Here is a 13138-nt window from a genome sequence, read left to right as displayed (position 1 = left end):
GAAATGGGTAGAATATGTACAATGTTTTGTATTGCACAGGGGGAGTTATGATATCTCAGAAATCTACATTAGCTTTATACATTGATGATTAAGGTTATGATTTATATTCTGAAACATATCACGGGTTACAGGTGCCTGTGGTTAGAATGATATGACTTTGGCAAGTATAGCTATAAATATTAATGTTAACACTAGAAACATCGTATAATTTAGCAAAAGTAATGAAAGGTATGCACATTTTGCAATAGTTGTTTTTTTCTCAAGGGAAACGAATGATAGATAGAGGAGAATCTTTGAATTATTCATATAGTATTCACATTAAAATGACACGCACGTATATGATAGGGTACACAATCAACTGGAAACACAAGGCCTTATGGTGTACACTACTTAAATACGTGACAATTCTGCATATTCAGAGCATGTTATAATGTACAGTAAGCTTGGTGCATATAGAGGGCCGTAGTTCAAATAATAGTATGGGGGTCATGCTTGAGGAAAATAGTTAATGTTATAAGTTTGGATATCAGGCAATTCAAAGAGGGGATATTTGTTGGTTGGGGCTGTGATGTTCAAAGCCATATTTTACAATATAAACGTTTGAGCCAAGTTTAGAAAAAAACATTGAAATGGATCGTCATTGTCACTTTTTAAGTTACAAAATGAAGTATCATATTTCCTTCTTAATTCCTCGTTGATATGTTGAAATAAGCTCATAACACTAATGTATGTGTAATGCAATACATATAAAAGTAACCACTGTTCACCCATAAATAAAAAAAAATAAAGTAAATTTCAATAACACTATTAATTTCCAATACTGCCTCAAAACTACAAAAAGGGACAACACACACAGATTGGCGGCTATTTTAGTACATGTCAAGGTTTCAACACATTTCTCTCATTGTCATCATTTGTCATATCTCAAACAGATTAACTCTTTCCGCTTTCGCTGGACAAGTAGGGGGTGTGGTGGGGGGGGGGAGAAGAGATCGTAAGCGCAAAAAATATTATTTTTGTTTACCAACGATGCTGATTATAAAATACATGTTGATTTTTGAAAAAGATCACACGTTTCCAAATATGTATTGATAATTCAGTGTTCGGCTAACGATGTGTATTTACAAATGTACAATTTCTAGACTGGTTTAACATGGGAACATCTAGAACGCGATGTCGTATGAAATCTACGACCATCAACTTTAATAGGATTACGAGTAATCAATCAAAGCTCTAAGTCTGCCGAGTGATAATTTTTTGCTTGCGATTCTGTATTCAGACGCAGTTCTCCCCATATCACTTCACCTTATTATTTTTTTCATTAAAAAAATATATTTCTCGAACGTAGATTGATTCCCTCGTTTGGTAGAATACCTACGCGTACTGCACGAATGACTACACACGTCAGTATCAACATGGTGATACAAAAACCACTTTTGGTAATTTACCTGGAATTGCTTCTTGTGCTGGAATGTGTGTCATGCAAACAGAGAACACGTGATAAATTTATAGACAAATATTACTCCAAGGCAATCTTAATGTGATATTTGTTGACCGAAAGATGGCAATGTGTCAATGCAAATATTCGATTTATTTATCATTTAGGTAAACTATTTGTTATCTCTTCGTGTTTGAATGCTTTCCACCCAATAAACCGTTCCAGTGTGGTTGTAGCCTACACAGTAGTTCAAGGTACTTGTAAAACAGTAGTGTAGTGACCCTACATTCTAAAAGAAAGTAAAAATATCACCATTTTATATACACATGGGATGCTGTGGCTGTTTTGTGATGTTTTGTATAACACTGAAACTGACACCAATGAAATGTACAATTTACATATGTGTCTTTTACCATATGAGAATCAGGGTCACAGCTTTCTCAAAACTAACCATGCTGCGGGTCAGCGTGCAACGTCAAAGGTCACGTTAAGCTATGCAGCTGAGTCAATGCCATGACGATCATTATATGTCGCAGTCACGTGAAGAGGGGAGTTTTTAAGGTGAACGTACGCTAACCCATAAGTGTCTCCGCGGGATTTGAAAGGATTCCCGTAGTTGGAAGTTAAATATGACAGAATCCACACATATATTGGATGAACCCGTGTCAATCTACGATGAAATATAGAAGTGTGTAATCGTATAGGCGTAGTGGTGTCGGTTTTCTGAAGTGTAATATATCCACGTACAAACAGATGATGGTAAAATACAAAATTGAGTCGATTAAGAAAACCACTTTCAAAGACTGGACAGAAGTTCATTCGGTTGATTAGTTTACAACAAGGAAAGAAATATAATCAAAGTCAAAGTTTCATCGAATGACATGACAATTTTGAACGCAATGTCATTCTACGCCAAAACATTAGTATACATGGATACAAAACAGTATTTAAAAAAAATCTCAAATGAAATACCATGAAATTAAAAAAAAAAAAAAAAAAAAAAAAAAAAGTGTCTTGCCGAATGAATGTGGAGGGGAAATTCTTGATATCGAAACAGTGAGACATAATTATAAATTTAAAAATTAAAACAAACTATGAGCGCCATCATTAATTGATCTGGGTTTCTTATTAGGGGTGAAATCTTGTTCACGTTCAAAATAAATATAAAGGACTTAGAGGTGAATCACATTTTACTTTGACGCACTGTATTTATCTAATTTTACATTATTTTGTGATTTTGGTATGATCCCACCGCTGCCACCGGTTCCACATCCGACTGCTACCACATCCCACCACTACCACCATTGCAACATAATATCAGAATATAGTCAAAGCACAGCAGACAACCATGCAGTAAATCAGTTTGTAGTTGTGGTGTGTGGTGGAGTGGGTCTCACAGGAGTGGAGGGTGGACAGTGTGGTTTTTGGGATAATGTGGTGGAGTGGAGATGTTGACCTTGATCTCTAAAGTGTCTGTACAGCCACTGTTTTGAAATATTTGAACAGGAGGGGAGGGTCAAATTTTTTTAAGAAAGAAAATTGAGGAAGAGCCACATTTTAGAAAACGGAGTCGGGGGGGGGGGTCACGTTTACGCAACAAACCGGCCCCTTTGATTTACTGAAGGCTCCCTAACAACAAAAAGGGGTTATATCCATGCCATAGTTCTATACTGTCCACAGAAAAGACCATCTTTGAAGCCAGCCGACACACCAAGACTTACAGTAACTAGGTATATCCAAAGCTTTGACGAATATCAGAGCAAACCTAGTCACAAACTGCCGAGGTACAGTAATTCGACTTTAATTCCTTCATAAATCATCTTTACATGACAAATCGGTATTCTAATAAGTCATATTATAAGTTCTTGTGTTTGGCGAACACAAGGCAAATACTAGTACACTAAAAGACAGTGTACAACGAGTAATCAATTTTAGCGGATAGCCGAAGTCAAGTGTGGTCATCAAGGATGGGGCAAGCAAGTTTAGTAAGATGATCTTAAATACTTCAGCATGATTCGGGTTATGCCCTCTATCGAAATTTCAGCAAAATTTTAAAAGCTTTCACCAGGATTCGAAATTGTTTTATTTTCGCAATTTGTTGACATTTGAAACTTGATCACGCTTCATTTGAACTTTGACCTAAGAGTAGAAATTGAAATTGTAATATTCTATGCGAACAATACCCCACGCAAACCACTGACATGAAATCATGTATGAAAGACACTTTAGAACGGAATTATTGAACTTTAGTATTTTCAAATTAAATGCGACAATGTCAGAATAGTATATTTTTATAACAACCCATGAAATCAGAGGAAAATCGCCCACTCGTTGACAATATTTTCATACCGTGTTAACATGTCTCGAGTCATCATGCTCAGCGAACGACATCTGACATTTTGTACGATTGTTAGAATTCTAATAGTCATTATTTGCATTAAGTGGTAAATCTGTCTATAGTATACGGATATTTATATGTGCTAAATCATCCCGGGGGAGTTATATTAAGAAAATAGTACCTCGCGTTAAGATATTACCGTATAATGTGACAGAAGTCGCAGAAATTGTAATCTTGAAACGACTAAGCTGTATACAATAAATTTAATGTCTCATCGACTGTTTATTTTGCATCACGCATCCTTGAGGTGTGAGTTTCTACAGTTTGAATTAGCATATCCATGACGTGTTTAAGTTAAACATATGTAATTAGCATATTAATGATTTATGACGTAATACTAAAAATACATTTACATACATACATACATACATACATACATACATACATACACACACACACACACATACATACATACATACATACATACATACATACATACATACATACATACATACATACATACATACATACATAATTTCAATTTCCTGCATTAAATAATAAATGGTGCACTCGCTTTATGGATTGATTTCTTATTTTTACCATATTGATCTCAGATTTAAAAAGCTGAAAAAGTCGAAAATATCGACAGATGGGTCACGTGTTCTTTACTAAATATAGACACGTTGACATTTTGAGATGCCAGATGCCAGATTGTTTCACCTTTGACCTCAAGGAAATGCTTTAATTGAATATCAAAGTGATATTTAATTAACGTAGTAATAAAATATGTTTTGTGGTTGAAGTTGTGTTGGAAACACTTACGTGCGTTTGTCTTTTTTAATTACATATTTATCAGTTAATTAATAAAGACAAACGGCTTGACGTATTTGTGATAATACTGTATATTGCCTGTAACAGCTCAGACAGCCACAACGATGGCAGTGTCGGAACCTATTTGGCATTCCATACTCAGTATTGAACTTAAAAACCCAATATTAATGTCAGGATAAAAACACCTCTACTTGAAAATCAATAAAAGACGTAAATCTAGTCCGCTCTTTCATTCGTTCTCTTGTCGGTTCGTTTTAGGTGTACGTATTAGATCATGCATTAATCACTAACGTACAAAATGTTATTAGAATCCTCATCACCTTCACACCAAATACTCGGTTGCATGTCTTAGTAGCTGTAGGCAATCAAACTGCCAGTCTTAGTATTTCAGATTATTCAACCATCGAATGACAGTACAGGCTTATACGTGATGCATAACAATGCAGATACTCAACTTTCACGATGAGATGTCCATATGTGATTATTTTCGAATATCTGACGTAATTGAGTGAGACTACGACGAAACTATGGATTATTAGGGTCAATTGGACGTCTGCTATATTATCATGGAAGGCTTCACATTCAGATTCGTGTAATGCATTACACATCAGTAAAGTAAAGCACCTAAATGTAACAGATTTGTTCTGTAAAAATTCCACACACATGTACAGCTGCTTCGAGTAATCAGTACGCACTAATGACATTCAATGTTGAAAAACTCCGCTACGTCCCGATTTGATGACGTCACATACTTATCTGAAAATGATGATTTGTAAATTGTAGCGTGCTACACAAAGCCTATAATACATTTTATGTTTCAGCAAAACGTTTGAAAAGTATACATTCCATGGTCTCGGTCATGGTCATAAAAAGTCAGATGGTACATTTTTTTCGTGATTTGTATCTTTGATTAGCGATGTGTCTACATAATTATCCCTGTAACACTGAGACACATTGTAGTGTGCGTTATTAAGCAATTCCATTGTTATTATCATTAATATGGATGCTATTAGCCTACATAGAGTACAGCATGTCTGCCATTTTGTAACAAAACACAATGTACAAACAAGTCAGACAGGTGGCCATTCATATATTCACAATCAACTTTCATAATGTAGGTTTGTCACACGAATGAATACTGGACTTTGTTTGCTCCATGCAACGTGAATAATTTTGATAGAAAAGAAAGATGGGGGTAGTGGTGCAATATGAGTTGCAATGCAATATCGGGAGAATTAACCGAAACGTTATTTTCGTGATGAATTAACATGTCTAAGACTTCTTTTAAACCCAACATTTCAATGTATTTGATGAGGTTGGCCATAACATATTCGATGACGTTTGAAAAAGAAAATCAGTGTTGTTAACTTACTGGGTATTCTCGTGAACTGTTTTGAAATGTATCTATATACATTAACTATACAATAGGAAACGAAATAACCGTACATTAAAGCCCACGTTAGTTTGCAACGGATATCTGTCACCCACGCATCAACTCGTCCTCAGTGTTATAGCCTTCAAAGCGGCACCTCTGTGTCTAAAAACATATACACGTATAAGGTGAATTCGTGATGATATCACGACATATATATCATATGATATTATATACATATCCTGATTATAATATCACGACCTAATATAATGTTTTGTCATGGTGAAATGTTGATGTCCGAACACATAAATAACTCACATGCGTGGTTATTTAACGTCATCAGCACAACTGGATATGTAATTGGTTATTGCTACACTGAATATAAAACCACCTTGTTTATTTTTTTGGCCATTGAATATCACACAACACTGAGTACATTAATGAACTGACTGTGCCACGCCTGATGGTTCAAACACGTCCTTCAATTGGTCACTGTGCGCCTGACGACTCCCCGGGAATATTACAACTGCTACTCTACAGCTGCAATTAAAATTCCAGTCTGACATGACACTGGTCTGCAACCGTTCATTCAACGTAATAAAAACGCATTTATTATAACTACAGACGTTACAGAGTTATGTAGAATTGGTTTAATAAAAGAATCAATTAGGGTACCATAGCAACTTACCTATCGAGAATTAATTCTTCCAGTTTCGGTAAATCACATGCGATATACTCAAGGGAAGCGTCTGTGATACGGGGACACCAAGATAGGTCCAGTGACTTCAGTATATGCATGTTTTCAGCTATCAACTCCACACCATCGTCTGTGATTTTGCTGCATCCCGACAGACTTAGTGTGGTGAGGTGGGGGAGGGTATGTACGATGTTAAGGATGGCATGGTTGGTGATCTCCCAGCACGACCGAAGCCGCAATATAGACATCGTGCAGCTCTGCTTCGACGTAAAATACGACATGACATTGTCCGTAACATGATAGGCCTGTAAATTCAGTTCGTGTAAGGATGGGAGTCTCTGGGCGATCGCGGCGACACTGTCGTCCCCAACATTTATGCAGTCGCTGATACTAAGGGAAGTTATCCTAGGGTTCAAACTGGACCATAGCCCTGCTTCGGTAAAATCATTGCAGCCACTGAGTTCCAATTTATTTACGGCTGACAGTTGTTCTAACATGACCTCAAGACCAGCATCGGTGACGGTTGAACGCTTTAGACTAATGGCTCTGATACATTTCTTGGATTGGGGGTAGTTATCGATGAATTCGCATATATCTAAATCGGAGACACTAACCAAACAAACGCTCTCCGTACCTTTCTGTTGAAAGCTGGTCAAATCCGTAAATTTTCTCTCCTCGTCTGTATTCGGAATGGGGTCATAGAGATCCCTCCTGTGTAGTATGGGTGTGAAATCTCTCCAAAATCTTGACTGATATAGGACCGTTTTCCATTTTCTACATACCTGTGCGAGCAGACACCTTTCACATGGCCAGAAATAGAAGAAAAGGCGGTTGAGAAATTTCTCTTCAAGGAGTAGTTCCGCGCCTGTCTTTGCCGAGAACAAATGCGGTTGGAGATTCTGATGGATGGCCTCGAATCGTTGCTGTCTGAGCGAAGCGATGCCGTTTTCCAGCGGTTTCGATTCATTCATCGATACGTTTTCCCTGCTGGCTCGTCGCACCGATGGAACGCAAACTGTCGCCGTGTTATTCGACGCCAGATGAATGCCGTTGACTCCGTTAATGGGACTCTTTCGGTTCGCTGTCGCCGCCGCCGACGACGCCGTCGTCGTCGTCGAAGAAGAAGCTGTCGTCGCCATTTCGTCAAGAGGTGACTTCTTATTTACAATTGACGAGGATGATTGAACGGTTGTGGGTATATCCAACTCCATCCTGCTAGGTGATCGTAATGAATTTTCCAGTATGGGTTGGGGCGTGCATTTAGGGATACTATACACGTTTGTCTAGCCGCCACACAGCCTGCATCGTCATAAATTGATGAAAATCGAGCCCTTGTTGGAAGATGACTGGCTAATCTATGATGAGTAAGACAGTATTGGAAACTAGCTGAGTCCGTATTATGCTGACAACTAGAAGGCCTCCTCACTCCCGTTCTTTCCATCCACTCAACTGTCTCCTCAGTAATGGATGGAAAAATACTCAGAGCTTTTAGCATACATAATACATTAGTCCTTAATATATACTAACCTTCTAGCTTGCTGCTAGCAGTCAGTGTGCGATATTCTCGCTAGTAAACTATTACTGAAACACGACGATCAAAGTACACACATTGTCTCCCATTCCCCAGTCATGAATTTTACCCGGACGAACTCTGTAACCAGTAGCCCATCTTTCTTAAACAGCTGACCGTTGTCAATCAGCGCTTCGTGTGTGGACTAGTAAATTAACATGCACTGGTTTTCAACACCATCGGAACCTATTGAGTGCCCCGTTCTATTCCCACGAAAATGTCACATGGTATCATTGATTGCATTTAATTTCCTCAATATTTTAGTTCCGCTCATTTGCATATCATGAATCTTTCGAATTGTCCTTTTCGCTGATTAGTGGAAGAACGTCATAATCATAGAGAGGGGTGACGCTCCAATACACAGTCCACTCTCTATGTATTTAAATGCGGCCTACGACGCAAACCTACAGGCGTTCCACATCCGACATACGCATGACACTGTTCCTTCGCGAGAGAGAGGAAAAGATTCGATGATCGGAATCGCTTCCAACGAAATTAAATCGATAGAAGAAATGCGCAAACTTAGACAAACGTGTTTCTCCTTTAATATCGGTTACGTCTCCCGGTAGTGAATTTTTTATAAATAGAGGCCTCGAGAGACGAGGATCACATTCATATGCTACCGTGTCACGCACTGTAAAATATATGTAGCACGTGTGATATATAACGGTTCCTGGACTAAAGAATTCATAAACGTTGAGAGAATCGTTCCATATTTGTATTGACTTTCCGCAGGTACATCAATGGAAAGAATATGATTAATTTTTCAATAGTTTATTTTATCCATATGGCTTATTTAAATGTCATTAGTGGTTATACATATTGGGGAAAATACACACGTACCCAATAAGGCCCCTCACCTATCCGTTCGGGAATAATCTATTTAACTGTTGTATACGAAGGTGTTTCCAAATAACGCATTTTAGAAGATTTCACACATAAGACTGTTTTAACACGAAAAATAACAGCCCTTCACAAAGACTAATTCCATCACTGTAAAAGGTGCCATTGTTAACAAAACACAGTTTAATTATAGAATGTTTCAGCAGCGGATAAAGGAGTACTATATCATTGGAAAATAAAGTCATCGCTCACAACCGCTTTCAATTAACCACTAAAAACCTGGCTTAGATAGCCTTGCTTCCAGTCATTTGTAAATGCTGAGAGAAAGTGGAAAATTTCTGTCAAATTCAAACACATGCATCAAATTCAATACAATTAGCAGGGTTAATATTCTGAGCCAAGGTGTAATGTTACTCCCCCTTAGTATAATGGTTCATTCCATTCATTCAATATCATCGTATTTTGCCTTATTCACAAACGAGATTCATGTCAGTCAATGAAACTTGGCCACCGAACATGCATAAGTAGCACAGATATAGCGGTATAATATGTCGAGTTCAAACTATGACACCTAAACGTATGTGGGTCAGTGATCATATAAGTTATCACATTGTATGTATGTATGTATGTATGTATGTATGTATGTATGTATGTATGTATGTATGTATGTATGTATGTATGTATGTATGTATGTATGTATGTATGTATGTATGTATGTATGTGTGTGTGTATGTATGTGTGTATGTGTGTATGTGTGTATGTATGTATGTGTGTATGTGTGTGTGTATGTATGTATGTATATATGTATGTATGTATGTATGTATGTATGTATGTATGTATGTATGTATGTATGTATGTATGTATGTATGTATGTATGTGTGTGTATGTGTGTGTATGTATGTATGTATCATTATGTATGTATGTATGTATGTATGTATGTATGTATGTATGTATGTATGTATGTATACGCATGCATACATGTGTGTGTCTGTGTCTGTATATATATATATATATATATATATATATATATATATATATATATATATGTGTGTGTGTGTGTGTGTGTGTGTGTGTGTGTGTGTGTGCATGTGTGTGTGCATGCACATGATGTACACAACACAGAGGGAAAATGGGTTAAACGTACATGGTTTAAAACATTTTTGAGGTACCTAAAATAGAACTCGTCGACGATATTCGGATACACCGTCAAACACATGGCATATACACTTATAATCCAATTACTAAATACATGATGATATCTCTGGAGTGTTTACATTCATACTTTCTTTCCCAAAAAAACCCGCTTAATGTTTGACGCTAGCTATATATATAGTTTATGAAATGAAATATTATTTTTTTTAATCCAATTTGAACGTGACACAAGCTGGCCTTATAAGCTAATTGACTCAGATGAATATAGGCTTACATCAAACCATAAATAAACTACAGTGATATTATAGAAGAACAAAAAAAAAAGAAAAACAACTATATTGGTATAATATTGTTACGAAATAATGGGACATTCTAGCGCCCTCAGTGATCACTTGTGGCCAGTCCTATTCCGTCAGGAGGACATGCATATGCACAGGTCTGGTCCGAGGCGGGGGAAGTTGTTACGAAATACTAGGACATTTAAGCGCCCTCAGTGATCACTTGTGGTCGTTCCTATACTTATAATTGGCGAGAGATCAGTTACTTCGAAAATTTGCTTTGTGTCTAATCTTCTGGGAGATTATCACAAACATTCGATCATGCATAAACTAGTAAGGAAGAGAATTAGAAAAATTAGTTTTAAAACTCAATGAGTGAATTTATCAATATCACACACGTAATTGGTTGGTCGATCGATCGATCGATCGATCGATGTATCGATTGATTTATTATTTGGTGGAATAATTGACCGATTGAATGATCATTTTTTTGTGGTGCAACATAACTTATTTTGTGTGATATTGATCAATTGACTCATTGAGTTTTGTGTGGTGATATAGAACTTTTTTCTTTCCCTGGCTAATTTTCTCTCTTTCAGCTGTATGTAATTCTCTCTTTAAGACGTGTGATGAAGTTTTTAATACGTAATATACTGTACCAGTTTAGAACTAGACTACCTGCCTAACTGATAGAGAGTTGTACAATGTCGTATTCTAAACTGTGTTGGTATACGGCATCACCTACTAAAATATTGGAGTACGCAAAAATTTAATTTGAAGCACAGATGTGAGGACAAATCATGAACTTATATTCTATATTACCAGTGTGTGAGATTGTAGACGTATAAATGACAGAGAACCGATTGGTTTACAACATTTACATGTATGCAATTGAGGCAAAGTCAAAAATCAAATGATGTTGTTACACCTTTATTATTATCACATCAAACAAATTGAATGTCAACTGATGACAGAAAAATATGACGGTCATTTATAAGGAATTTGTAAACCAGAGGTAACATTGCGAAGGCCTATGCAGTGACATTGTTCACGAGCTTAATTAATTCATCCAAAGAAAGGTCGTGTTCAAAAGATTCACAAGTTCTTGATTAAATGGCCTGAAAAATCGCGTCAGTTTACTTATTACTTGTTCGTCTATATCTGGATGAGGGCGCCCTTTTTGCGCTGGCAAACACTTTCGCCTGGGTTGTGCAAGACAGAAGAAACCCTTCTGCTCGTCAAAATAAAAATGTTCATCGGTGAAAAAAGGTTTCAGTCCTAAAAAAATTTCCACGTCTTTTGTAACTTTGTACGGATTTCTCTTCAGCACTTCTCCATCGAGCACTAGTATCTGGTTGATTGGGAAATACTGTAGCCAACGTCGAATGTGTTTTATATAAATTCCAACGTCTATTAAATCCGTTATCGTTCTCACAGTACCGTCTTGGTTAATGACACTGTTTTCAAACGTGTCAAGAAGTTTATAAGCCCCAGATAAAGCAAATTTCTGCTCCCTGTTTTTATGACGGAACACACTTTTCACGTGTGTATAGTCAGAAATCGCTCTTTTCACTGGATCGCACGTTAGAACAATTAGTTTGATCCTCGGAAAGTCTTGGTACACCCGTTTCGGTGTTTTGGGATGCACGAAATACTTCGGGGATTTCTCAGTTGCAAATTGTGAGTTGGTTGTGTAAGGCATCCTATTCAGATACCATTTAAGTCCATGGTCGTAAAACTGATCGTAATAGTGAATTTCTCGGTCGCTACTGAAAGCTATTTGTGGATGATCGTTTAAGAACATTCTAAGGGCACCAGTCGCACACTTCTTGATTCCTATGACTAGAACTTTTGGAGGTCGTTTCTTGCACCCGTTTTTCTGAAGTTGTGCGTGCGAGAGGAGTATTGATCGGAACTGAGATTCATTATAGCAAGTATTACTGCTGTCCAAAGCTAACATGTTTCCTGGAGTCGTTTCAACTTGTTCTGAGTCGCCATTGTTCATCATGATTGGCTTGTGAACATCAAACTCGAAGCTCTCGTTCTTTGCGATATGTGTGGTAGATTCCAGCGTAGTTGGCTTTTCCGTATAAATCTTTGGTTGGGGAGTAGAAACCAAGTCCTTCAATCTGCCATTCGTTTCGACTCGGTTGTCTGAAGTTTCGGCTTGTCCCATCGTTGAAGACAACTCGTTTAATGACTCACCTTTGTTAGGATTGTCAAGTACAACATCTAACTGGGTCCAAGTACGGCTGTCGCCTGTAGCTGTATGTGTAGATCCCCTGGTTTTAGCCGCCACGGTATGGTGATTTGCTGTAGGAATTGTTCCCCAAATATACGTAGCTATAATACCAAATACAACGGTAAAGATGACTGCGAAGATAATCCGACGTTTGAGGAGTAAGTGCAGGTGTCGTAGCAAAGTGTTGCTCGACATTTTCCCCACGTCATTTGCATACTTACTTACTTGATTGTTGTTGTTACGTAACACATACGTCACATTGAATCCATCATCTATTACTTGGGCTGTAGCCTACTTTTTTTTCCCAAACCTCAAACCACCATGCAGTGAAATCCTGCACACTTAAGTTTCCTGATGACACTAAACTTTGTAGTTGT

General features: G+C 37.4%; 1 protein-coding gene across 1 annotated transcript in view; it reads right to left on the bottom strand.

Annotated features, from left to right (window-relative positions):
• LOC144434883 (uncharacterized) overlaps window positions 1–7887 on the bottom strand; it is a 35704-nt gene extending 27817 nt beyond the window's left edge. Inside the window, exon 1 of the mRNA XM_078123398.1 lies at window positions 6668–7887. Coding sequence (XP_077979524.1) covers window positions 6668–7887 — 1220 coding nt within the window. The remainder of the gene's footprint in view (window positions 1–6667) is intronic.
• Between the last annotated feature and the right edge of the window lie 5251 nt (window positions 7888–13138).

The sequence above is a fragment of the Glandiceps talaboti genome, chromosome 5 (genome assembly GCF_964340395.1).
Source record: "Glandiceps talaboti chromosome 5, keGlaTala1.1, whole genome shotgun sequence".
Classification (NCBI taxonomy): domain Eukaryota; kingdom Metazoa; phylum Hemichordata; class Enteropneusta; family Spengelidae; genus Glandiceps; species Glandiceps talaboti.
This window is presented reverse-complemented; position numbering and strand designations above follow the sequence as displayed.